This window comes from Cibotium barometz, chromosome 32 (assembly GCF_041138505.1).
Source record: "Cibotium barometz isolate CiBa-2024 chromosome 32, ASM4113850v1, whole genome shotgun sequence".
NCBI classification, from domain to species: Eukaryota; Viridiplantae; Streptophyta; class Polypodiopsida; order Cyatheales; family Cibotiaceae; genus Cibotium; species Cibotium barometz.
The window spans coordinates 25,174,032-25,199,426 of NC_141077.1; the positions used below are offsets into that span (position 1 = coordinate 25,174,032).

Sequence of the window (25,395 nt, forward strand, 5' to 3'; positions counted from 1 at the left end):
TGAATAGCTAGAGAATAACATGGACTTAGAAGATCCCATGTAAGATTTCATGTGAAGGCTGCAAAGATAGCAGGATAAAACACTAGGGTTTGTAAGAGTGAACAAGGCATTCAGTCTGAAAAGAATGACCAAAGCAGCACCCTGTAAAACAAAACCTGGGAAACCACAACATGAAAAGATATGTAGAAGTTTAAGAGACTTTTCAACATGACAGGAAATAGAATGCAACAGACAGTCACTAGGACAAAAACATCCGAATAACATGATAGGTTTGCATGACACACAGCCCTTGAATTCAGAGTTAACAGAGGTAGGCTAAATACAGCTGTAACAAGATGTTTAAAGATGAGCCATGCCATGTATAACATGTAGTTAGGGGAGCAAGCAAGACGCATGCTGCTCCACAACATGCCTTGACACTACAGAAAAGGTTCTATCATTGGTAAATCTACGTTCAACAAAAAATAGAGTCAGTAATTGCAGTTCAGCTGCATATCAGGTGGCATAGTCGACCACTTACATAAGGTTATGATTGCTACTACCACCGAGTAAAAAGCTCATCGTCGTTAAAGCTCGGAGGACCTCCTCACTTGTTTCAAAAGAGTTCACCAAACCTGGCCAGACATCAACCCTCGTAAGGGCAGGTACTTGCTCCTGCAAGTCCTCGAACATAACCTTTACCACCCACCACCAACATAATGCCTGGATTGTGGCAAGACTTCATCACGGTAGGATAAACCAGAAACAGCAGCACTTCCATCACTGTAATCATTTCTGGGCAGCACACTGTGACCACCCACATAAATATCATCAATTGGTCTTCCACCTAAAATCTCACTTGGCACTCCACCAGCATAAGTTAAGGAGTTGAGACCGAGCAGTCTCCTATCCAATAAATCTCCCCGCACTTCTGGCATTTGTTGCCTCTGACGGTACACAGAATCCACCTCTACAGCTGAATTACCAAGTATATGCCCTTGCGAATAACCAGAGTATAACTCACCTCTTGCTCTGATCTGGTAAGGATCAGTCCTCTGCAATTCAGAAAGCGGCCGTAGATGATCAGCACCATACAGAGGAAGAGGATTGTATCCAGGTACAGGTGAACTGACACTGGTCTGACTGAGAAGAGGAGTCTCCCGTTGTAGCCTGGCTTCTCGAGCAAAATAGAGATCATCTGAAGCATAAATAGGCTCATGATTGGCTCTGGGTGGAAGATAACCCTGTGATTGCCTGTCAGCCATATGCCGATCATCTGAGGCATAAATAGGCTCGTACTTGAACCTATGTCTGTCAGCCATGTAAAGATCATCTGAAGCATAGTTGGGTTCATACTTGGCCCTAGACACAAGATTACCCTCACCCTGAGTATGCCTGTCAGACATGTAAAGATCATCTGAAGCATAGTTGGGTTCGTACTTGGCCCTAGGCAGAAGAGTACCCTTACGATGAGTATGCCTGTCAGACATGTAAAGATCATCTGAAGCATAGTTGGGTTCATACTTGGCCCTGGGTGGAAGATAAGCCTCAGTGCTGCGTCTATCATTCTCCACGTATCTAGGAGCTTTGGTTTTCGGTGGCGTGTCAAAGCGATCCGATACAGCTATTCTTGGATGCGGTGGACTGCCAACAGGACCTCCTGGTAGTGGCCGGAACAACTTCACCAGCTTTTGAACCTGTGGGTACAAAAGCCCACAAAACCTCTTCAGCAGATGCCCTAACCAAAAATGGTACTTGCTAATTTCCCCCCAATTAAATAATAATCAAAATACAAAAACAAAATCATCCTAGAACCAGTCAAGCACACGACAATGTTCCCATTTCTTGCAGATTAAGTAGAAGCATATAAATATGCAGCATGAACTCCCAAAAAGCATGATTGTTGGGGTAAGAATCTAAAAGCATAGTAGCAGAGTAAGGTATTCCCTCAACCACCATAGTACAAACCTGCTCAGCGTTCAGCTCCACCTTGAACTTCCTTTTATCCATGTAATTCTCCTTGATGGCTGCCTTGAAGACGTCCTCAGAAAGTGGAAGGCAATCTTTCTGGATAGCGAATCTCACCTACAGAACACAGCATAGTCAGCAAGGACATAAAATAAAACCAGGCCCAAGCCAGCCTTTAGTTCCTGCAAATTGTACAGAAAAGCATCATCATTACACATGGCATATTGATTTCCTATGCTTGGTAACAAGATAAGGCATACATGCAAAGCATCAGGTAGCTGAGTATGCACATGAGCCTACTGCCGTGCTACGACATCCCTACTTGCCTGATGTTGTTAAAAATTGTCTACTCACACTGACTAGCAAGTTAAGTTTCAATCACTCCCTCAAAGTTGAGGGGCAGACCCCACGCTGATGAAATCTAACACTTTTTTTGAACAAGAGTTAATTCTTCTTCTCGTGCGTGAAAGAATCAGTCAGACAATACCTGCCAGGGGAATGCTCCTCCAAAGGCATCACGCTCCAACTTGAAAGCTCCACGAGAAGATGCTGTATATATCCCATAGAGTAGTCTCAGATCAACATCAAACAGAAACAGGCGCATGCCTTTCCTGACCTGCTCTACTAGATTCTTCTTGCCCTCCGGCAGGCCAAACACTCTATATTTGTAGCAATCCATCTTGGTTGAATCATTGCACATGAAAATCAGCCCGTCACAAATTGCAGGTCCAGCTCCTTTCTTGACTGGGCCTCCTTCAAGCTTCTTAACTGCTGAGGCCCTTTCGGTATCAAAAGAGGCTTTCTTGTTGTCTTCTGCTGTGCTTGACTTCTTGCCAAACTTGCCCTTCCTTGCCATGGTCTAGTCAGAACCTGGAGGCAAAATACACATCAAACAGCAGAAGAGTAAAGGTCTGATGCAACATGCAATATGTAAAACCGTGATGATGAAGAATGAGTATTACACAGTGCAAACCCTATTTATGTGAGGTAAAACCTAGGGGGGCGGGTAAGGGAGATGAAAACCACTAACTGTGATAAAAGACATGCAAACCCTGACTAAACAAGCAAGCCTGCTTACTGTCGAGAAGAAGGTAAAACACCCTCGAAAAGGAGTCAGGAAGCAAACCCTAACCTAAACTCTAAACCTAAATACCAGAGGCAGCAGAAACCAACTATTGAAAAGATGAACCCGAACTGTCAAGAAACCCTGGACAAGACCCTATCTAAACCCTGACTGTCAAGAGATGAGACGCGGACACTAACAAGGTGTAACGAAAACCGAGAACATTTGCTTACCTGTTGAATTTATGCTGCTAGCTTGACGAAGAGACTCTGGAACTTGGAAGAGCTTCCAAAACCCTAAATCCTTCAAATGAAGGGGCAAAGAATGCTAACTGTCAGCACTTGTTAAATCTCAAGCGACGTCCCTCCACACCGTCCCATTCAGACCGGCACCAGACAATAGCCGCACACCCTTGTCCGCCCAAATTAACTCGCTAGACTCGGCTAATACTCACAAATTTTATTTCATCATCAGGAATATTCTAAGTATCCCATATGTGTAAATACACATGACATGGAATATTGAAACAAATGCCACCAATGGGTGAGTACATCTCAATGGGCTACACACAACCCATTGTCCCCAGAAATCACGGTGGTTTAAAAATGGTATAAGATTCCCAAATCGCACGCTTTAAAAATGGTATTAAGAGTCAAAAACATACGTGCTTTCTTTTTGTAGCTGGCTAACTATGATAAAGAACACATAGACGAATAGCGAGGTATATGGTGGTTAACGAAACCCATATTCTTGTGAAGTTCCTTCTTGTTTTTGCTTTTCCAATTAAGTTCTCCAAAGGTTCGAGAGAAGATAAGTTCACTTTAATCCAAAGCCATCACAAGTTCTGAAAAAATCCTTTTAAAAATGGTAGACCTTCCAAAAGTATGACGAAAATGCTTGTCCAAAATTATAATTTCCTGATAGAAAAATTAAAAGATTTGCCTAATGTTTTATACTTTAAAGTTCATGTGGATAACACATTAACCAACCTATCTATGTTTATGCCATTATATTGGCCTCTTATTTTATACCCTGGATCATTTATGTAATGTCATCCAAAAATAGTTTCTACTAAATTGGTCATGTGTGTACATGCACATAACAAGAAAAAAGTACAATTAGTGAAAGCCATCAACATGAATTTATTTTACCATAGATAAAGTGTCATGATAAAATTAGATTGATACAAAAAAGATCTACATGACCCAGTGAATCAAGGTCACAATTCTAAATGCTTCATGGTCTATATATTTAGTGTGGGAGATGCCAAAATTAGTGTGGGAGAGGTGGCACACTTCCTCTCTAAAAGTTATAAAATCCAAGAATAGGCCCTTTCCTTCTGATTTTCTGCAATTATTTTTTTGAGCAATGATTTTGAGCAACAATTATGAGCAATGATTTTGAGAAATGATTTCAAGCAATAATTTTGACCTACAATTTTGATCAATGTTTTGAGTAAACATTTTATGAGCAAAACCCAATGGATAAAATATTAGGGAAAAACAAAAGATTGTGTACTTTCTTATTTTGTGAATAATGACAATTGTGGAGATTTGTGCTCGCATTTTCCTTTAGGATTCTCAACATTATGTCACAAATATTGGTGATTTGGATGGGTAAGTGGGTGAAGATGAATGATCTTTCAGGGAGCTCTAAGCCCTTCCACTAAGTAAAGAGAATTGGAATTATATTTCTCAGAAGAATTAAAGAATAAGGTGTACAAAAAGTTTGATACCTTAGAGCTCAAAGATAATTGATGGTTTGTAAAGTTATAACTTTAGAATAACTTAGGAGATATCTTGTAGACTAAAGCTTCAAAGATGTGGAATTTATGAGTTACAACTTCAGAATAACTTAGGATAGAGCTTATAGACTAAAGCTTCAAAGATGTGGAATTTCTGAGTTACAACTTTAGAAGAACTTAAGATAGAGCTTATAGACTAAAGCTTCAAAGATGTGGAATTTCTAAGAGAGTACAAATAATTGTGGAACGGTATTTATAGGCCCCACCCAATGCCAGGTGTCTTGGCGAGTTTCACACCACCACTTCTTTATCAACCTCTCCCTCTCTAACTCTTCAATTCAATCGCTCGCAAAATCCCCGAAGGGCCGATGCTTAGCCTTGCATTTGCCACTTCCTGGTAGTGTGTGGCTATCTTGATCCATCCTTCCTCGAGCCTTTACTTTACTTCTAGCCAGATTGCACACACCAAACCGCGAATTGTATATCGATTTCCTCTCTTTTCCTCACGCTTTTTTTTGTCGTCATCCTGAATTGAAGTCACCAAGTGATGATCTCTATGTGGATTATCTAATTTGTAATCTCAACCAAGTTTGATAGCTAGGTTGTTTGTGTGTAGTAGCTAGGTTGTACCAAGTTTTCACATACTGCTTCATGTCCTTGGTGAATTACTTCAAATTGTTGGCTAAACAAGGTCTTTTTTGTTGAATTACTTTGTGCATGGTAGCTAGGTTGTACCAAGTTATCACATACTGCTTCATGTCCTTGTGAATTACTTCAAATTGTTGGCTAAATAAGGTATTTTGATTCTTTTATTAGAACTCGCCATTTCCATGCAATCCAGGTTCTTGCATATTGTATTCATCTCCAACTCACCATTACATATTGTTCTCATCTCCAACTCACCATTCACCATGCAATCTAGGGTCTTGCGCATTGTTCTCATCTCCAAGAAACTCACCATGCAATCTAGGGTCTTGCGCATTGTTCTCATCTCCAAGAAACTCACCATGCAATCTAGGGTCTTGCACATTGTTCTCATCTCCAAGAAACTCACTATTGCCATGCAATCCAAGTTATTGCACATTCTCATCTCCAAGAAACTTACCACTGTAGGTTCTTGCTTATTGTTCCCATCTCTAAGCTTGTTAACAGTTCTTATGCTTTTGCATTCAACAAACATTCTTAAGCATTATTGTAATCAATGTGCGACAACTTAGTCTCTTTTTATGGTGTGTGTTGATGCAAAGACCTTTTTTACACCCTACCATCGGATAAGCTCGAGAAAAAGCTTGCTTCCGCAATCAAAATTTGGCAATTTGCCTAGTGGTACCATGGTCTTGTTGATTTCTAGACTCGCAACGTAGGCGGGGCTGAAATTTGAAGGCCATAAACTAGGTTGACCTTCTGAATATAATGTCATCTTTAAGAAGGTTGATATTCAAAATATAATGTCCTCTTTAAGAATGTCTTCGTTCCTGTGTAAGTGGGAACTCACGGCCGCCTAGACACACAGTTTCCATTTCAAAGGCTGAATGATTCGGGTGTCTTCTCAGCCATCGCCAACCACTGCAGCTTGCAGAAGCGTCATAGACCAACATCGCAATCCCCCTAAACTTAGTTGCTCTTGCCTTTATTGCAAAATTCTAACCTCCTTGAGATGATGGTCGGCTGCTAGGGACTTGAAACTCTAAAGGCCCTACCACTTCTAATCCAAAGACTAACAAAAATAAAGTATAACCAGATATAACCTTAAAGGATGCTATCAAAAGATTGCAACAACAACGGTCCTACCAATTATGTGGTCCCCTTCAGCATTTTGTTAGTCCTTTAATGATTAGGAAATTTGGCGGGTACCAACTTTTTCATGATTTTATTGAGAAAATATATCCCTTGGTCAGGCACATCCTCAATTAGACAACCAAATCAGGTGATAACACACTCATGGATGAAAGGCTATACTATGGGCAACAAAATCAGGTGATGATACAGTCATAGATGAAAGGTTGTACTATGGACATGCCTTTGCTTCTACCCACTTGGTTATATTGTCTCTATATATTTGCTCTTTCTCATGGCAATCTTCTTGAATGGACCAACAAAACTTCATGAAATGCTCTAAGCCCAGTTGGTAGAGCTCCCCCACTAATCATTGTGAATTGCCATGTTTTCAACCAAATTGCTTTCCTCTTATTCCTATCCACAAAATTTTTGGATACAATATCTTGTCATTATTCTAATTCATTGGTGGTTATCATGAACAATTTGGCATCTAGAAATTACGTGGGGATTGATGTTGTTGCAACACCCGAGGTTTCTTCAAATTGAAAAATGTATCGACCCCAAAATGTGTCAAGTGGATTTGTGAATAACCTTGAAGTCAAATTCTTACAACAGAAACGTCCCATCTCATTAGTCTTCCTTGAATCACCACCTTATTGATAAGGTGCAATAGAGCTTGGTGATCTCTACACAAAAGAAGCTCTAAACTTTTGAACACTCCATTGATTGTTGTGCATGATGCATCTACACATACAATGTACATATTTCTACCACAATTATCATAGGATTGGGATTTGGATAGCCATCTCCCTTAGCCTTTGAAATGCCTCTCCTTCATATGCTCCCAACTAGAACTCTAAATTGGCCTTTATGAACTGGTACAATGGTGCTACGATTTTGGCAAACTCATGGATGAACCATTGGTAAAAGATGACATAGTTAACAAATAAATAGACTCACGTGATGGTAGTCAGTGAGATCATTTACTTAATAATTTTAATTTTTGTGTCGATTGGCTATTTTCAATCATGTTAGTCCTTAAGAAGAATGAGAAGTTAAGGGTTTATGTAGACTAAAGTGTAAACTATGAAAGATCCCTTTTGCTCCCATTATTTACATCAATACTATATTAGTGGACGAAGTGGTCGGTCATGAAATGTACACCTTCATGGATGGATACAATGGTGTTAATCGCTTCTCTAGTTAATGTGGTTTTGCCTGCCCATCCTATCGTAAGGCATTTTACCATCCTACCCACTCAAACTTTTTAATCTTGTTACATGAAGTTAAGGAATAGCTTAGTAATTATGATGACCAAGAGAGGATTCCACTCCAAAGACATATGCTTTGAGCTCCATTAGGTGTGGATTAGAGTGGGATTGCTCATGTATTTCATATATTTTTATGCATTATTGGAATTGGAAGCTTAACAGCATGCATTTTAATAAAAAAAATATTAAAAAAACACTTAATCACTTGGATAACCACCATTAAGTAGGATTAAATAATTGAATAACCATCATTAATTAAGATTAGAAACCATAATCACCCTTATCAAAAAATCTAAAAGAACTCCAAAAACTAGGCCAAACTATCTCTTAAGTTAGGAAATGTGAGCTCATAGTCCTGCAAAAAATTGACAAGAGCCTAGTCTTGAGACATGAGTATGTGAGCCTAGAGACATGAGTCTAGAGGTAGGTATACCTAGGTGTGAGCTGGGAGACATGAGTCTAGAGGTAGGTATACCTATAGTGAGCTTGGAGAGAAGATATAAGTCTAAAGTTGAGTACACCTAATATTATACTAGCTAATATTACACCTAATTAAAAATGCATTTAAGACTTGTATGGACATACCTACTCATGTCCTATAAAGATTTTCTTGTCATACAATTTGTACACCAGTTATAATTCTTGTCATTTATAGTTACTGGGACATTAAGTACAATTATTTTCTACCAACCCTGTCATAGGCATATTTCATAAAAAGTTGTGTCCAAGTGGGCATATTTTATAGGAATCCAATCTATGAATCTATAGGTAGGTATACCTAATATTACACCTATATTATACCGACTAATTAAAACTGCCTTGAAGACTTGTAAGGACATACCTACTCATGTCCTATAAATATTTTCATGTCATACAATCTATATACACCAGCTATAAGGACATACCTACTCATGTCCTATAAATATATACACTAGCTATAATTTAAAATAAAAATTCTTATCCTTTATAATTATTGGGACATTAAGTACAATTGCCCACCACCAACCCTATCATAGGCCTATTTCAAAAAAACTTTGTCTAGGTAGACCTATTTCATAAAAATTAAATTTGTGAGCCTAGCTTATGTAAAAAATCCATGAGCTTACAGACATGAGTCTACAGGCATGCGCCTAGAGAAATGATTCCACATGCGTGAGCCCACTAGGTGTGACGCGAGTCTAGCTCACCATACTTGTGTGAGCCTATTTCATCCAAAAAAAAGGTGTGAGTCCACTAAACGCGAGTCTAGACATGAGTGTAAAGCCTATAGACATAAGCCTAGAGACTTAGGCTTATAGCATGAGCTGATGTGAGCCTAGAAAAAAAAAGATTCAAAAAATCAAAAAACTCAAACAAAAAAAAACCATTTGATTTTTATAGAGCTTAAGTATAATATATGTATTTGAATTCCTTTTCAAACTTGTTTCAAGCAACAATAGAGACCATTTCACCCTTACGAACTCGATTTGGACTAACTGTTAGAAACAAGAACATAATCAATTGCAATGCATCAAACCATACCTCCTGTAACCCACGTAGTCTTCTTCCAACAAATGACTAGCATTGAACAGAGTGTTTGTGGCTAATTAAGAAGGTAAGACTCCTTTAGATCCACCTCAAATGAGACAGAATGAGCCTACTAAACATACACGTGAGTGGAGGAACTGTAGAACCCCTAAAATGGGAGCTGTCCATGGTCCTTCAAGCCCCATATTCACTAACTAGCTCTATAAAGAGTGCAATCAACTTCATGAAAAGGGCACTAAACCACCCTATCTTTTGGGCGAAGCTTCATTGAAGGATCATGTTACCACTTTTGTAAAAATTCCCTTCATGTCAGTTGTCTCTTGAGTAGGTCTCCTATGAATCCATAGCCTCAGCATAGAGGAGCTAAATAAAGATCTGTCTCCATGGGGAGATGCTACTTCTTAGGGTTTCTATGTGGTTTTCTCCTTCTTGGGCATAGGTGATTGTGGGCAATGGAGAAGTTGATCCTTTCATGGAGGATTCCTCTCAATAGATGAATCAGTTAGCTATTTTTGGTTCAAAGTCACTCTTTGCTCCCCAAAGGGATGCTGCTAAACAAGGAGGTAAATTTTTTTCATGTCCAGTCATGCAAACCTTGTTCTAAGATTCAGTGGAAGAGTGTGTCCATGGTTGCCAAGACATGAATCCTATCCTCAAAGTAGACATGCTCTAGAAGAGGTTCATAGTCCTGGTCATCTTCACCATTTACTAACAACTTGTTGCAAAATTTACACATGTTGACTATAGGCGATTTGAACATTTGTGCCACACTTAGTGGCAAGAATGCCTTGAGACCCATGGGATGAGTCTTCCCTGTTTTCAAGTTTGAAGACTAGTTACCTTTGTGTATGTAGATGTGATTGGTTTCCCAATCATCTCGTGAGCTAGTCATGCTTCTCTCATGTAAGGCCTTCCAAGGATCATGGTATATGACCCTCTTCTTTAGAATGTGTGGTGTAAACTTAGTCCATATGTCTTAATCTTTACATCCTTGTAGGATGCCCAAGGGTTTAGCTTATGTTCCCATAGGCAAGCTTGACCACGAGGCTTGTGCCTACAAGTGGTGGGCTTTCCCAAGCTTCCTAATAATCCTTGGTGATTATGCTGACACCACTACTACCATCCAAGATTAAGGAGATTGTCATTCCTTTATAAATGAAATGTAAAACAACATTCATTTCATCGTTTTTGAAGTAGTGTCCCAGATTGTTCATGGGCACTTTTGGCTATGGAGGAAGAGTGTTATGGCATGGCTCATACTCTCTCTCTCTTCAAGTTCAAGTTCATCTATGTGGGCTTTTAGATTCCCATTCATCTAGTCGGATTAGTCTCTCCAAAGTTGAGAATTTCCTTGCAAAAGAGAACTTATCAAAACCCAGACTTTCGAGGATAAGAAGGTTGAGGCCTATAATGTCCCATGGGTTGTATCACTTTCACTCAATTTGTACTCACTATGAGGTGGGTTAGGACCCTCAAATGTGTAAGGGATGTGCACCATTGATCCTTCCCTAGGGGGTGGTTCCTTTGAAGGGGATGATATGAAGTCATCGCTCACCTTGGAGAAAATGTAATGGTGGTGGTGACTATGATGATCTTGCATTCTAGCAATGCAGGGTTTGGGTGAATTGGCTCTAGAGGCAAAGGCCATCTAGCTTTAAGGGGAAATAATTCCACATTGAAGATGTGTCTCAAGATCTCATAACTAGCCTTTTAAAGTGGATTTAGTGTCCTAAACCACTAGCTTGCTTTCCTTCAAAGCAAAGTCCAAATAAACGGATCTTGGTGGGGTGGGATCATGAATCCTTCCCATAGCCTTACAAACTTGATCAAACTTTTCAAGGTACTAAATGGGATCTCTAGTTTCATTAATTTTGGACATCATCTTTGAGATGTGAATTGGCACCGCCCTTTCCATTTCAAACACCTTAGTATTTCTTTTGTATATTCACGTGGTGGTGGAACATAAGGGAAAGGTTGTGTAGTACCCTCTATCGTAGGGTTTAAAATTTCTTATCCCATGGGGATGGGCTGTGTGGTTTCTAATGTCACTTATCCTACACCAGCCTAGCTGTAAGCTATAGGCTTGTTATAGCTAAGAACATGTTATGTGATCATTTTTATGGATTCCTTGGGCTTGAGGTATTCCTTGCCTATTGGCTCTTTACCCTTTCCCGTGTTCCCTGCTCATCCAAAGGAAGAGTAACTTGAGCTTGGTTATGTAGTGAAGAAGCTTAATGGACTCTTGTAGAAAGTGGGACTCTGGCTTACATTGTGTGTGTGCTAGGGTTTTGGGTGTTTTGTGGAATGCTTGTGTTGTAAACGGAAGCAACATGAGACATATAAAACCACATAAAGCATGGAAACATACATACCAAGAATACCATGAAAGCTCCAACATGTAGGGAGAGGGAGAGGGAAAGAGAGAGAAGCATTGGCTCAATCGGCCCCGTAACTGAGTGCCATGAATGGTCCTCTCAGTGAGTATTTATAGTTTTTATTAAGATAAATTTGGGAAAAGCCAGTTACAATGCTTTTTTTTTTTGCCCAATTTAGGACTTTTAATATATAAGAGGGTGTTCTCACGTGAAGAGTGTGTGTATACAAATAGTGTGCACATAATAGTGCATGGCCATACATGAATATGGGTGTTCACATAAATCTTCATGGTTGAGAGTGTTCACATAAATCATTCTGTTAATTCCAACATTCTTCCCTATTGAAAATGCAACTATCCTCAATTGAATAAAGAGTTGGTTGAAAATGCAACTGTCCTTAATTGAATAAAGAGTTGGTTGAAAATGCAACTGTCCTCAATTGAATAAAGAGTTGGTTGAAAAACTTCACTTGTGATGTATGACTTGTACTCATAGAGAAGAAAAACTAGAAAGTATATTGTTAAATAAAAAGTAAAATCAGAATACATATTGCTTTAAAGAAATCCAATGGCCCATACACACTATGCACACACTAACTTTGCCAGTGATCGACTGTTTCCCACGAAACAACTCATAAATTCATCGAGTTAGAGGTGATCAAGCTCGCTCACGCATGATAATCCATCAATAATACTAGCATTTCCATCATTCCCACCATTGCTTAAAAACCTCGTGCAATACCTCAACTCGGTGACCTTTGCACACGGAATAAATTCAACTGTAAAATATCATACCTCGTGTAATACCTCAATTCGATGACCTTTACACGAAATAAATCCAATTGTATAAATATCATACCTCGTGTAATACCTCAATTCGATGACCTTTACACGGAATAAATCCAATTCGATGACCTTTACACGGAATAAATCCAATTGTATAAATATCATACCTCGTGTAATACCTCAATTCGATGACCTTTACACGGAATAAATCCAATTGTATAATATCAAACCTCATGCAATACCTCAGCTTGGTGACCTTTGCACGAAAAAAAGTATAAATTTTAATCATGTAAAATATCATACCTCGTGCAATACCTCAATTCGATGACCGTTACACGAAATAAATCCAATTGTATAATATCAAACCTCATGCAATACCTCAACTTGGTGACCTTTGCACGAAAAAAAGTATAAATTTTAATCGTGTGAGACCTCCATCAGTACCCTCACACGGATGCATTGGTAACACCTCAACCGGTACCCTTACGCAAATGCATCAAGAAATTCGTGTGATACCTCAACTCGGTGACCACACGCCTGCATTAGCCCTTACACCAAATGCAAGATTAAATGAAATTGTTTGTGAGATAAGTCGATCAAGGCAAGGTGTGTGTGGCCCTAGCGTGTTCTAGAATTGCAATGAAGTGAACACTTATCTATATTGAAGAAATAATACCATAGAAAGGGAACTCATCTTGTTTGAAAGTCGAGAGTTGAGCCATGACATCATATTCTATGATTTTTGTAGTGTTGCACAAATTTGACGGGTAAGAAAGTGAAAGGTTTGAGAAGAAGCTTATAGGGTAGGTGGGAGGGGTACGATGAGGATACACCTGCAAAAAGATTAGAACTAGACAAACATGGCCTGCATAATTATATATATATATATATATATATATATATATATATATATATATATATATATATACATGTCTATATGTATGACATGTATATATATATATACAGAGAGAGAGAGAGAGAGAGAGAGAGAGAGAGAGAGAGAGAGAGAGAGAGAGAGAGAGAGAGAATATATGCTAATAAAATCGCAAACTTTAACTAAATATACAATTTGGAGAGAACGACTATGTACATGTGCATCTCAATTACAAAGCTTCATATAAAAGAATATACAATATCTACATCGAAGTGTTGTATGATGCCTTGAAAAACTCATAAAATCCATATCAAGTATTAATAGGTTAGTTCTTAAAAAAAACAGTGGAATATACAAACTTTAAATGATTTGATGAAAACATACCTGCCACCGTAGTGTGACTCGCTGTTCATTTTGATAAAGCATGCTTTAAAAAAACTAATAATCTCAAAAGAACATGATATCCATATAAATAGAGTTGCTTTTTTTTTCTAATTTTAGAGACATAAATTTATCAGACTGTTAGATAAACATAGATCCCTAATTATTACTTTTTTTTCTATTTTTAGAAAGGACTTAAAAATTTGGCCTATATGAGAGAGAGAGAGAGAGAGAGAGAGAGAGAGAGAGAGAGAGAGAAAGAGATTAAGCACGTTCAAGGGAGGAAAGAAGTGAGAGAGAAACAAAGAGATGATTAAGACTTAGCTTTTCAGTCTTCTTCTTCCTTCGCTTGATTTGTTTTTTTTCTTCTTCAACATAAAAGCACAAAACAAAGAAGAGAGTAGAAGAAGGTAGAAAATTAGAAACATGCTTATCAATAATTACTTAATTATGTAGAGATTAACAAAAATCATATCAGGTAAGAGAAATCACTTATCTCTCCAATCGCTACTTTTTCCTTTAAAAAAAGTAGCAATGACAATTTGTATCATAACTTTTGACCCTGAATTCTAATTAAGGAACTTTTTAGTGAGTTGAAAAGCTTGAATTGCGATCTACAACTTTGTAGAAGAGGTCGAAATCTGAATCTATGATTTATTGGGTTGAAAATTTGATTTACGCAACTTGTTTAAAAAAACAATACAAAAAAGCAACCTGGATAGCAGTCCACTAATCTAGTCATAACTTTTGCTAGAGAACTCTGATTGAGAAGCTTTTTAGTGCGTTGTAAAGCTTACAATTAGCTCTACAATTTTGTAGAGGAAGTCAAAATCTAAATCTATGACCTATCAGGTCGCAAACGTGATTTACGTAACTTGTTAAAAAAACAACACAAAAAAAAACAACCCTGAGAGCGTTGCTAAACTCTGATACCACTATTGCAAACATAAGCAAGATGAGACGTATAAAACCACGTAAAGCATGGAAACATACATACCAAGAATACCATGATAACTTTGACATGTAGGGAGAGGGAGAGGGAGAGGGAGAGAGAAGCATTGGCTCAATCGGCCCTGTAAAACTGAGTGCCATGAATGGTCCCCTCAGTGGGTATTTATAGTTTTTATTAAAATAAATTTGGCAAGAGTCAATTACAATGCTTTTTTTTGCCTAATTTAGGACTTTTGATACAAGAGGGTGCTGTCACATGAAGAGTGTGTGTATACAAATAGTGTGCACATAATAGTGCATATGGCCATACATGAATATAGGGTGTCCACATAAATCTTCATGGTTGAGAGTGTTCACATAAATCATTCTGCTGATTCCATCAGCTTATCCCTAATGGTACAACAAAAAAAAGCATGTCTCAATGCCATAACTGTGAGAATGCTGAGTGCCAACATCTAAATAGACCATTTGAATCCTAGGTATGGATAAATGGTTAAAGAAGAGCTAGACAATCTCATTGACATGAGATTTATGTATGATATTAAGCACATCAAGTGTTGTCATCTTGACAGTGAGATCGATCCCAAAAAGAATGGAATCTTAGAGCATGAATCAACCTCAAAACAGTTATTGCCACCATAGTTTGTGATCATTATCCACTGCCTTACATAGACTACATATTGGAAAGGGTAAACAAAGAAGAATCTTATAGCTTCTTGGATGGCTTCTCAAGTTACAACCAAGTGATGTTAACCCAACCGATCTATACAAGATAACATTTGCAATGGAGTGGGGGACCTACACTTATTATGGCATGCCATTTGGCTGACCAATGCCCCCACCACCTTCTAAGCCTTTAAGGATCTCCTTCAAAAGATCCTGGAGATACTCATTAATTAACCATTTGCTATGGAGTGGGGGATCTACACTTACCGTGGCATGCCATTTGGCTTGACCAATGCCCCCACCACCTTCTAAGCCTTTAAGGATATCTTGGAGATACTCATTGATGACTTCTGAATGCACTCAAAGTGGAAAGAGCATCTTGCTCATCTCAAGCTAGTCTTTGATAGATGCAAACTCTATCACATTTCATTAAACCCACTCAAATGCCAATTCTGGGTTACACAGAGTGAACAACATCTCTATAGGTGAGAACAAGATCCACATGATCTTAGAATTGCCATCTTCCCATGCAAATCATTCACAATAGTCCTCGTGCTAATTTTGATAGTCAAAAGGTGTGGGTTGCTTCTACCACACACCCGAATATTTGAAAGGCCCAAGACAATGCCACAATACAAGGAGGCATGCATGAAGAACTTATACATCGCATATACATTTTATGATGCCTAGATAAGTTGCCTATCAGGGCTACCCAACAATTATCACTAATATTGGCAGCATGAATCTACCACTTAACCTCACACGCTAACTTCACAATGTATCCTAGACCATCCACGCCTCTTTGACCCGATAGTAAACTTCATCCCACCAGCTTGGGTAACATGAGGATGCAGTCACCACGTTACTAGTTAACATGGTTTCTCCCACTTGTCCTACCATATTGTTATCTTACCTGCTCAAATGGGCACCTATTTTTTGTAAGATGGTAGATGACACTGGAACATATAGAGCTGCCTTACTATGATCTTAATGTCAAATAGGGGAAGTCTAAGAACTTTTTGTATGCTTAAGACTAGTAATAGTAGTGGCTAGACCATTTTTTAAGTTTTGGCAAGCCTACTATGAAAACTAGTGTATATAAGTCAATTTTGACACTAAGCAATACACCTTCATTCCCTTGGAATATTAATCTTTTGAGCTATTCTCTCCTCTACTCTTACTTGCTTATATACTATTGAAGCTTGCTTTATGCTAGATAGGTTTGAGTGTAGGCTTCTCTCTTCCATTAGCTTCTTCTCCATGTACCTTTTGTGAGAGAGGAGGACCACCACGATTATAGGCATTAGCTTCTTCTCCATCCACCTTTTATGATAAAGGAGGACCATCATGAATAGGTTACATCTTCTTGCTTCCATCTAGGCATAGAGAGCTCTTTCTTTAACCCCCATAGCCATGGAGCCCAATGACACTGAATTTGGCAAATGGTAAGGTAAGCTCTTGACTTGAACAAATGGGTATAATCAATTGAACATAGCATGGACACAAAAGGTGAAGACCACCTTCATCATAGAATGGGGGTGTTCATGTATAATGTCATGCCTTTTAGGTTATGCAGCAATGCCATGGGGACATTTTTGTTGCTTTGCCAATTTCCTACACAATTCATGACCATCTTTCTAGATGATTTTGTGGCTTTTTGAAAGATGGTGGAGCTAGTTCTCAAGGTACCGAGAGAAGATAATTTATCTCAATTCTTTTTAATGTGTCTTTTGTGTCTTCAAGGGAGACCTATTAGGGCACATTATCCTTCGAGAATCAACACCTTACCATTGTTGATTTCCTCCTTCACCTTTTTTTGGCGTAGTTTGGGTTCATTCAAACCTTTGCATGTGCTGATGGGCCTAGTATCTAGTACCAATGTTATCTTGTGTTGATAGAGCTTGGGATCTATGCCTTTATTTAGATTAGTGTGCTCTTAGGCAAATACAATATTTATATTCTCAAAAAAGTGAAGTTAGCCTTTCTTGGATAGTAGTTTGGCATTGATCACTATTGTCTTGGGATATTCCTTGGTTCCTAGGTTGATTTCCTTTGTCTCTTTTGGTCTCTTGACACCAACCATTCCTTGTTGGTTGCTTCCTCCTTTTCGTCATGCAATAGCTAGTAGCCTTGTTTGTGTTCCTATAGCTTCTTAGATAATGTTATCTGATCCTTGTGGCTTGTTTGTAGGCTTGTGGGGCAACTACGAGAATATTAATTTTCCCTATGTGAAATATGTCTACCATCATAAGCGAGGTATCAATGTTTGAGTGTTGCACTTTTGTGTAGTCTATTGACAAATCCACCCTCCAAAACATGCATTGTGTAGTGACTTCTTGGATTTCCACAAGTTATTAGATCTTTTGTCCATTCATGAATGACTTGGGTAGCTCATAGCCAAGGCCTTTCAAGAAACATTGGGTAAGCTTGTAGACAAGGCCTTTTGAGCAACATTAGGAAAGCTTGTAGACAAGGTCTTCTGAGCAACATTAGGAAAGCTTGTAGACAAGGCCTTCTGAGCAACATTAGGAAAGCTTGTAGCCCCCCCATTTTAACAACAATAAAAGTTGCTTAAAATTCCTCACCTTGTAATGAAATTCAGAGGTTGTAGACCATGCCAAGTGGCTATATTGTTTGCTGATTAACCATCTTTACTTTGCTGATTGTCAACAATAACAAAAGTTTCTTAAAATTCCTTACCTTGTAATGAAATTCAGAGGTTGTAGACCATGCCAAGTGGCTATATTGTTTGTTGATTGACCATTGTTACTTTGCTGATCATTGACAACAATAAAAGTTGCTTAAAATTCCTTACCTTGTAATGAAATTCAGAGGTTGTAGACCATGCTAAGTGGTTATACCATTTGCTGATCGACCATCTTTACTTTGAATGATGTCTTATGTAGACCTTTGATCCAAAGCTTCCTTCTGGTAGCTTTACTCATGATGTTGACACTATCCATGCCACCAATTATTACCTCAAAGATGTTAAGGCCCTTGCATTCATTCTCTACTTTTGATACTACCTCATCCATCATCAAAGTGCATTGTGGAGCATGAAAAAGAGTTTTGAGTCTTTTGAGAGTCAAGTTCCTATAGGCTTTTCCAGTTAAACTTAGGATTCTCTTAGGCATTCAAATGCAGTATGGCACCATCTTTAGGAGTTATGTGATGGTAGTCACTACATCTCTTGAAATTGTTCCCATGCTTACCCAAGAATTTGGAATATCCTGAAGCCTCTTGCAGTAAGCTCCAATTCTAGTACCTTCTTGGGGTTCTAATTGTTGGCTTGCTTCACCCACCATTGATTATTTTCTATAGCTGCATCGATGTGGTGGTGCCTCTTCTATGATTTTAGATTCAAGAGGATCTTTCCTTAGGACATTCTTATCCTTGCTATTCTTATCGGGGGTGGAAAAACCATGGTGGTAGACCCATCGATGTCTGATTACTATTACCTTGGCTATTGAGTTACTTGGATATAGATTCTAGTTTGAGAGTTATGTGAACTCTCACACTAGACTTTGAACTATCACCGATTTCTCCTACTCCAGATGATTCCCTGGTTTCATATTGTGGTAAAGTAACTACTTCTAGTATCTTCTGAAGCCTCTGCTATTGGTTTGCTTTCATCCTTCCATTTAAGCAAGTCCTTATTCTTCTCTACCAGTTCCTCGAGTGCTGGTCCTTATTCTTCTCTACCAGTTCCTCGAGTGTTGGTCCTTTGGAGCGAGTGACTACCTTGTTAGTTGGTTCCTCTTCTCTACTAGTTCCTCTAATATTGGTCCTTTGAAGCAAATGACTACCCTAATTTTGGTTCCTCTACTAGTTTCTCTAATATTGGTCCTTTGAAGCAAATGACTACCCTAATTTTGGTTCCTCTTCCTCCACAAGCACCACATTTCTATTAGAGGTGTTGCTATACTAATGGCGAGTGACTGTCATGATGTTCCTCTTCCACGAGCAGCACCACATTTATGTTTCTTGCTTATAAGTGTTGCTAATGGTGGCTCGGGTTGTTATGTATTTGTTAGATTAGGATGCTGGTAGCTTGTGTTTTGATAGTACCATGCATTTTGCTAGTACCTCAAATATCCACTTCTTCCATAACCTAACTCTAGTGTTGGTTGTTTATGTGGGTTTTTGTGTATCTTGTTATCAGTGCTAGTTTGATTTCTATTAACCAAACCACAACCTGTGCATAAGTGTTTGCTTGATGTTGTGGGCTTCCATATATTTGACATGATGGTTCACTTTCCTTATTTCTCTTTGATATTTTGGACATTTTCTCTGTTAATTCCTTGAGCTACTTTATAATGGCCAGTAATTCACTAGAATCCTTATCATTCTTACGTTTTTCTTAGTGATGTTTCTTTTTCCTATTTCTATTTGAGTCTAAAATCATCATTGTTAGGGGTGTCATACTTCTTCTTAATTTTTTGTCGCTACTTTGGAGTTGCTATCATCACTAGAATCTGAGTCCGAATCATTGTTGATCTCTTTCTTTATTGACTTGTCATTCTCAAATTTCCTTGCTCCTCACTAGACTAACTCATCCAAAGTCTCAAATTATGCACTGTGGGTGATTTTGCATTTTTTACCACTTTTAGAGTCCTTGTATCTCTCCACTAATGCATGTCATAGTTTCTCATATGTTGGGAGGTCTTTTGGTGGGTACTCATAGTATATTTTCTCTACTTATGCCTTTCAAGGAGTATAAAAAGTACTCCAAATACCTATTTCCCACTTCTCATGAATGCTTAAATGTGGATGTTGGGGTCTTTCTTGTCCCCTTAATCATGGGCTTCCATTTTGCTTTTGGTTTTGTGCCATCTACGTTTCCCTCGTAAAAGTAGTGGCAGTGTCCTTCCGACGAGTCACTTCTCTTATGCGTGGGCCTTCTCTATCTTCACTGTTAAATCTCGTTATCTCCTCGCATTGAGCCATCTGCATTCTTATAACCTCCATATTACCTCCCTCTAGCAGAATTGAGATAATACTCCCTAATGATAGAAAATGTCTTGATGAACAAAGAGATTCACTCAAGGTCAAATAAGGCCTGGTTTAAGTATTGGGCTAGACAACTGATTTGTGCGAATAAGATGAAGTAAGGCTATGAATAAGGTGGTGTGTGTGACGTGTAGTAGGACAATGTTCCTAGGAATATTTTGACATGTTGGAAATGTTACTAAATTCTATATGCATCTTCGATCAATAATACTGTAGTAGGAAAATGTTCCTAGGAATATTTGGACATGTTGAAAATGTTACTAAATTCTGTATGCATCTCCGATCAATAGAACTAAGCCAATAGGATCCCAAACTGTAGATGAGTTGTGGTTTACTCTTGGGTTTTACCAATTGGTTATTAATGGAGAATTATCCTTAGAACTCTTAGTGTTACCAATTGGTTAAGGATGTATATCAATGCTTTGTGTGTGTGTGTGTGTGTGTGTGTGTGTGTGTGTGTGTGTGTGTGTGTGTGTGTGTGTGTGTGTGTGTGTGTTAAAGACAAGATGTAGATATGATGAGTTGGCAGCAAATTAGTCAATTTAAAAATAAGATCATTAATTAATTTAATAGCATTTTTATAAAGAACAAGAAAAATAGTTCATATCCTTGCTAAACAACTCCTTACAATCCAAGAAAAAGAACAAGAAAAAGAGTTCATATCCTTGCTAAATAGCTCCTTACAATCCAAATATTTACATATATGCATTCAACTCCTTATAATCCCAATACCTACATACATGCATTCAACTCCTTATAATCCCAATATCTACATACATGCATTCAACTCCTTATAATCCCAATACCTACATACATGCATTCATCTAACTAAACGACTTATATACCTACATACATGCATTCATCCAACTAAATAGCTCCTTACAATCTAAATACCTACATAAATCTCAATAAATGCATTCATCTAACTAAATTGATCTAAAAATCAATTATGTTGAGGGTGCAAGTGTCAATAACACTTAATAGAATACCTACAAGGAGATGTGTTTATGGTTTACTAGCCAAGCCCATAAACAAGGTGCTAAAGGGCTAAATGAAACCACATAATGAAGGGACTCTTATTGCAAAACAAACATGTAGGTGTAAGAGTAAAAGCATTGTATTCATTCCCTCTCTCCATTGGCCCCCCACTTGCATCCCGTTTAAAGGGGCTTTAAATAGCCATTTCCATGTGACCTTAAACTTCCATAACTACTTCTTACCCCTCATCTCCACTCTCATGTAACCCCCCACTCATGTGTGACTCCTAAAACCACTTCTTGAAATGACATCTTGTAGCTCCTATGGCTGATGACATAATCCCATGCTTTGTTATGTAAAGTAATCTATATGCCCTTAGGGAAATATGACCATAGGGTATGGGCAACTAAATACTAAGTCAACACCTAGCATGCCCAAGGGAATAGGATGCAAATCCATCCAAACCCACATGATAGTAAAAAAATTCTCCTATGAGGTACAAGCTATACCAATTATAATCATACAAGATAACCATGTAAAACCATAGCTTGAGTAGACTCTAGAATATCGGTATGGAAAAAGATAACCGACCATCTGACCATTTGACTCCCCACCAAGTGAACCATCATAAATATCTAGAGCAACACACATAACACTATTGGAAATCATCTCATTTGATCCATTTTGATTGGATCCATAACTTGCAAAACATTATCTAAACATTAAAAAATATGAATCACTACAAGTCGGATCGTCCATGTAATGTGCATTTGAAGACCCCACTAGGCTCGCTCTTCCTCATCTTCCCATGCTACCTCAACCTCAAATTCTTCGTCGATACTTTCATGTCAGATTTTGAGTTATCATCCTACTCCATTTCCTCCATCATTTTCCTTTTTAATGCAGTGATTAATCCATCTATTTTTTATATTAAGATTTTTGAATGATGCACATTTTCAAGTGACATGTGGTACCACCATCCTTGATATTTCTCCTACCACTCTTGTCATTTGTACCATCCTTGATATTGATATTCTAATGGTTGTATTATTCGACAAAACATTGATGAAAAAGTGTCCTTCAAATATTGTAAAACATACAAAAATTAGAAAATTTATTATTATTATTTTTTCCACCCAACTATATAATGGTTAAAGTTTAGTCAATTCATTCTTTATATGAAGCAAATTATATAATGTCCTTGTAATTTTTATCATAATTTAAACTCTCTCTCTCTCTCTCTCTCTCTCTCTACTTCCAAGTAATTTAATGTAAATGGATATTCTCAAAAATTTATTACAATTTACACATAGGCCTAGCATTACAATGGACATATTAGACATAGGCCTAGCATTACAATGGACATATTAGACATAAACATTATTTGACCTATTAGACATAAATAATATTTAACCTACGGCCTTACAAGGTCATCCTTTTTGAGGGTGGTGTATGAACATATTGTTGTGGGCATACAGGCCAAAGATTTGAAGATACACAAAGTATAGGTGCTTACATGCCACCCTAGTCTGAAAGTCTTGGCAAGTGTAACTAAGGTGTTTACAATAGTGACATCTTACCTTCCACCTCTGATGGAAAAATTACTTGTCTCCATTACAAAGATCTCATGCTCCAGTTTCTTAATCACACTTTTAACCGCAATGGTTCATGATAATGACAAGGCATGGTCAATCCTATTTGTTATAGCCCTCGACACCCTGCTCTTGTACCTTGTTGTTTATAACAGTACAACATCTTGCGCTCCCTTGCACTATCTTCCATTTCTAACATGAATCCTACCCTCTCTAGTGTGGCTACCTCTATCTTCATTAGATTAATTCCATTTAGAACTAGCCATATGGACGATGGCCTCACTAGAGCATTTGTGAGATCAGTGTGCAGATTCTCCATGCGTAGTCTATGCTGGTGTTATAGAACCACATGAACTTCCTTCATTGTCTAGTACGTCATTTTCACAAGCCGTAGGATGCTCGGTGCTGGAACTCCTTTGCTTGATTGCTTGATGGGTTTCTTGCACTTACTCGCTTGGTCGCCTAACCATGCTTGGCATGAACCCTATTATTAGAACATGTGCGTCAGATTGCCCACATGGTATCATGAATCTTAACCTCCTTAACACTTTGAATGTCTTGGTTCAAGTTAACATGTGGATTTGCCTCCTCATAAACTTGACAATTGAATGCAGACATCGCCCACAAACATTTTTGAGGTGATTCTCTATCGCATATCTTGGTCAATGGGAGCTATTATCATGGGTAAATTTTTCATTGTACTATCTTATTGTCGCCCACTACATTGGGAACATGACGCATTGGTGTTCTTGTTAACTGTTTCTTTGACTAATTTTCATATTGAGTTTGACTTGAAGATGCAACAAACTAGTGGTGGTGATCGTGTTTGTCTCAATGAGCTTTGCAATGCTAGGACCCGAGCCAAGGTGCTTGCTCTCTTGGAATGCATGCTTCTTCATGAGTGCATTTGTGAGATCGATCATTGATGTATCGTACAAGGTTAATGTGCCCTTGAATCCTTTGCCAGCATGCCAGCTAACATCCTTTAACTCCACTAGGTTGTTCGCAAGCGGGTAAGACATCCAAGGATTTCTTGTCAAACTCCTATAGGTGTGAACAAAAGAAAACAAGAGCTTTAATGCATTGATCATTGAATATCACTGAATGGTTAAAAAATTGAAAGTTACTTACTCCAACTAGGTGATGCCTCTAATTAGAAAATCTCATATTCTACTAACTCAACCAGCAATCCATGGTAGCAATCTTGCCATTCCCCCATGTCGCTCTTATATACATGTACGATGTTAGTGTATCATTCTTAGTTGCTACATGATGCCTGTTAGATTTGATAACTAAGCTATGAAGATTGATCAAAACATCCTCAAGGTGGATCAAAGATTGTACAAGACATCATGAATATGAGAGACAAAAATTGGTATATGCAGAAAATTGATATGAGATTAACACAAGAAGACACTAATTGTAATTAGTCATGAACCAAACTTACATAATCACTTGATCATGACTTGTACCTTATTTAGAGACTCCTCTACCCTATTTTTAGTTGCATGAGTTGCATGAACAACATGCACCAACCATTTGTAGGCTTTACACACCAACCACTGACCACTAACCTATTAACCACATATTAATTTGGACTAAGGAGTTGGGATTACATTTATCCAACAATCCCCCCTTAAGACCAACTTCTTACAAAACATGAATCAAGTCTAAGAAAACCTCCTTGACACAATGAGTAAGAGTCCCCCCTGAACAACAACATAGGGTAGTGTACTCTCCTCTACAACTCGTCAAGTTGGAACAACATAAGTCTTGACTCAACCACATACATGACATAATCTAAAAAGCATATTCCTCATCTACATCTTTTATACTACTGAGACTAGAACAAAGATTTGTTTCTTCTTGTTGGTTGACTTCTTCAACCACATGTGTCTTTGCTTGCTTTTGATCTTTTTGGTAGCACTTTGAGGATGGATGATTCGTCTTTCCACAATACTCACAAGGATGTTTGGAGAAACAATCCTTAGTAAGATGATTTGTACGACCACAAATAGTACACTTCTTCTTTGTCAATGTCGTAGTAACGGTATATGCATAAGGATCTATCACATCCTTTACTTTATTTGAGGCCATGGTTTTCACTTTAGATATGAGGGTTAATCAAGTTATTGAAGGTATGCTTAGGACTTATTATAGTTAAGAACCTGAGAAATGGTTTAAATTTTTTAATTTGGTAGAATTTGCTTATAATGTCTTTTGTAGAAGCTTGGGAATATCTCCCTCCTGTAAGGCCTTTTATGGGAAAGAATGTATTACACCATTGACTTAGTCAAATCCTTTGATTATATTTGAGGCCATGAAGCAGATGCTAGATGAAATGGATCTTCAAGTCAAGTTGATACAATAAGATCTTAAAGCCACTCAAGATTGACATAAGAGTTATGCAAACATAAAAAGATTAGCAAGACTATTCAAAGAAGGAGACATA

At 38.1% G+C, this 25,395-nt stretch overlaps 1 protein-coding gene across 1 annotated transcript; it reads right to left on the bottom strand.

Moving 5' to 3' along the window:
- Nucleotides 1-270: 270 nt before the first annotated feature.
- On the bottom strand, nt 271-3,444 carry LOC147620006 (uncharacterized). The gene is made up of 4 exons (XM_086772136.1): nt 3,244-3,444; nt 2,435-2,817; nt 1,948-2,064; nt 271-1,676 (listed from the first exon to the last, which is right to left on the bottom strand). The coding sequence occupies exons 2-4, from the start codon at nt 2,801-2,803 to the stop codon at nt 678-680; spliced, it is 1,485 nt and encodes a 494-aa protein (XP_086628262.1). The 5' UTR covers nt 2,804-2,817; nt 3,244-3,444; the 3' UTR covers nt 271-677.
- Between the last annotated feature and the right edge of the window lie 21,951 nt (nt 3,445-25,395).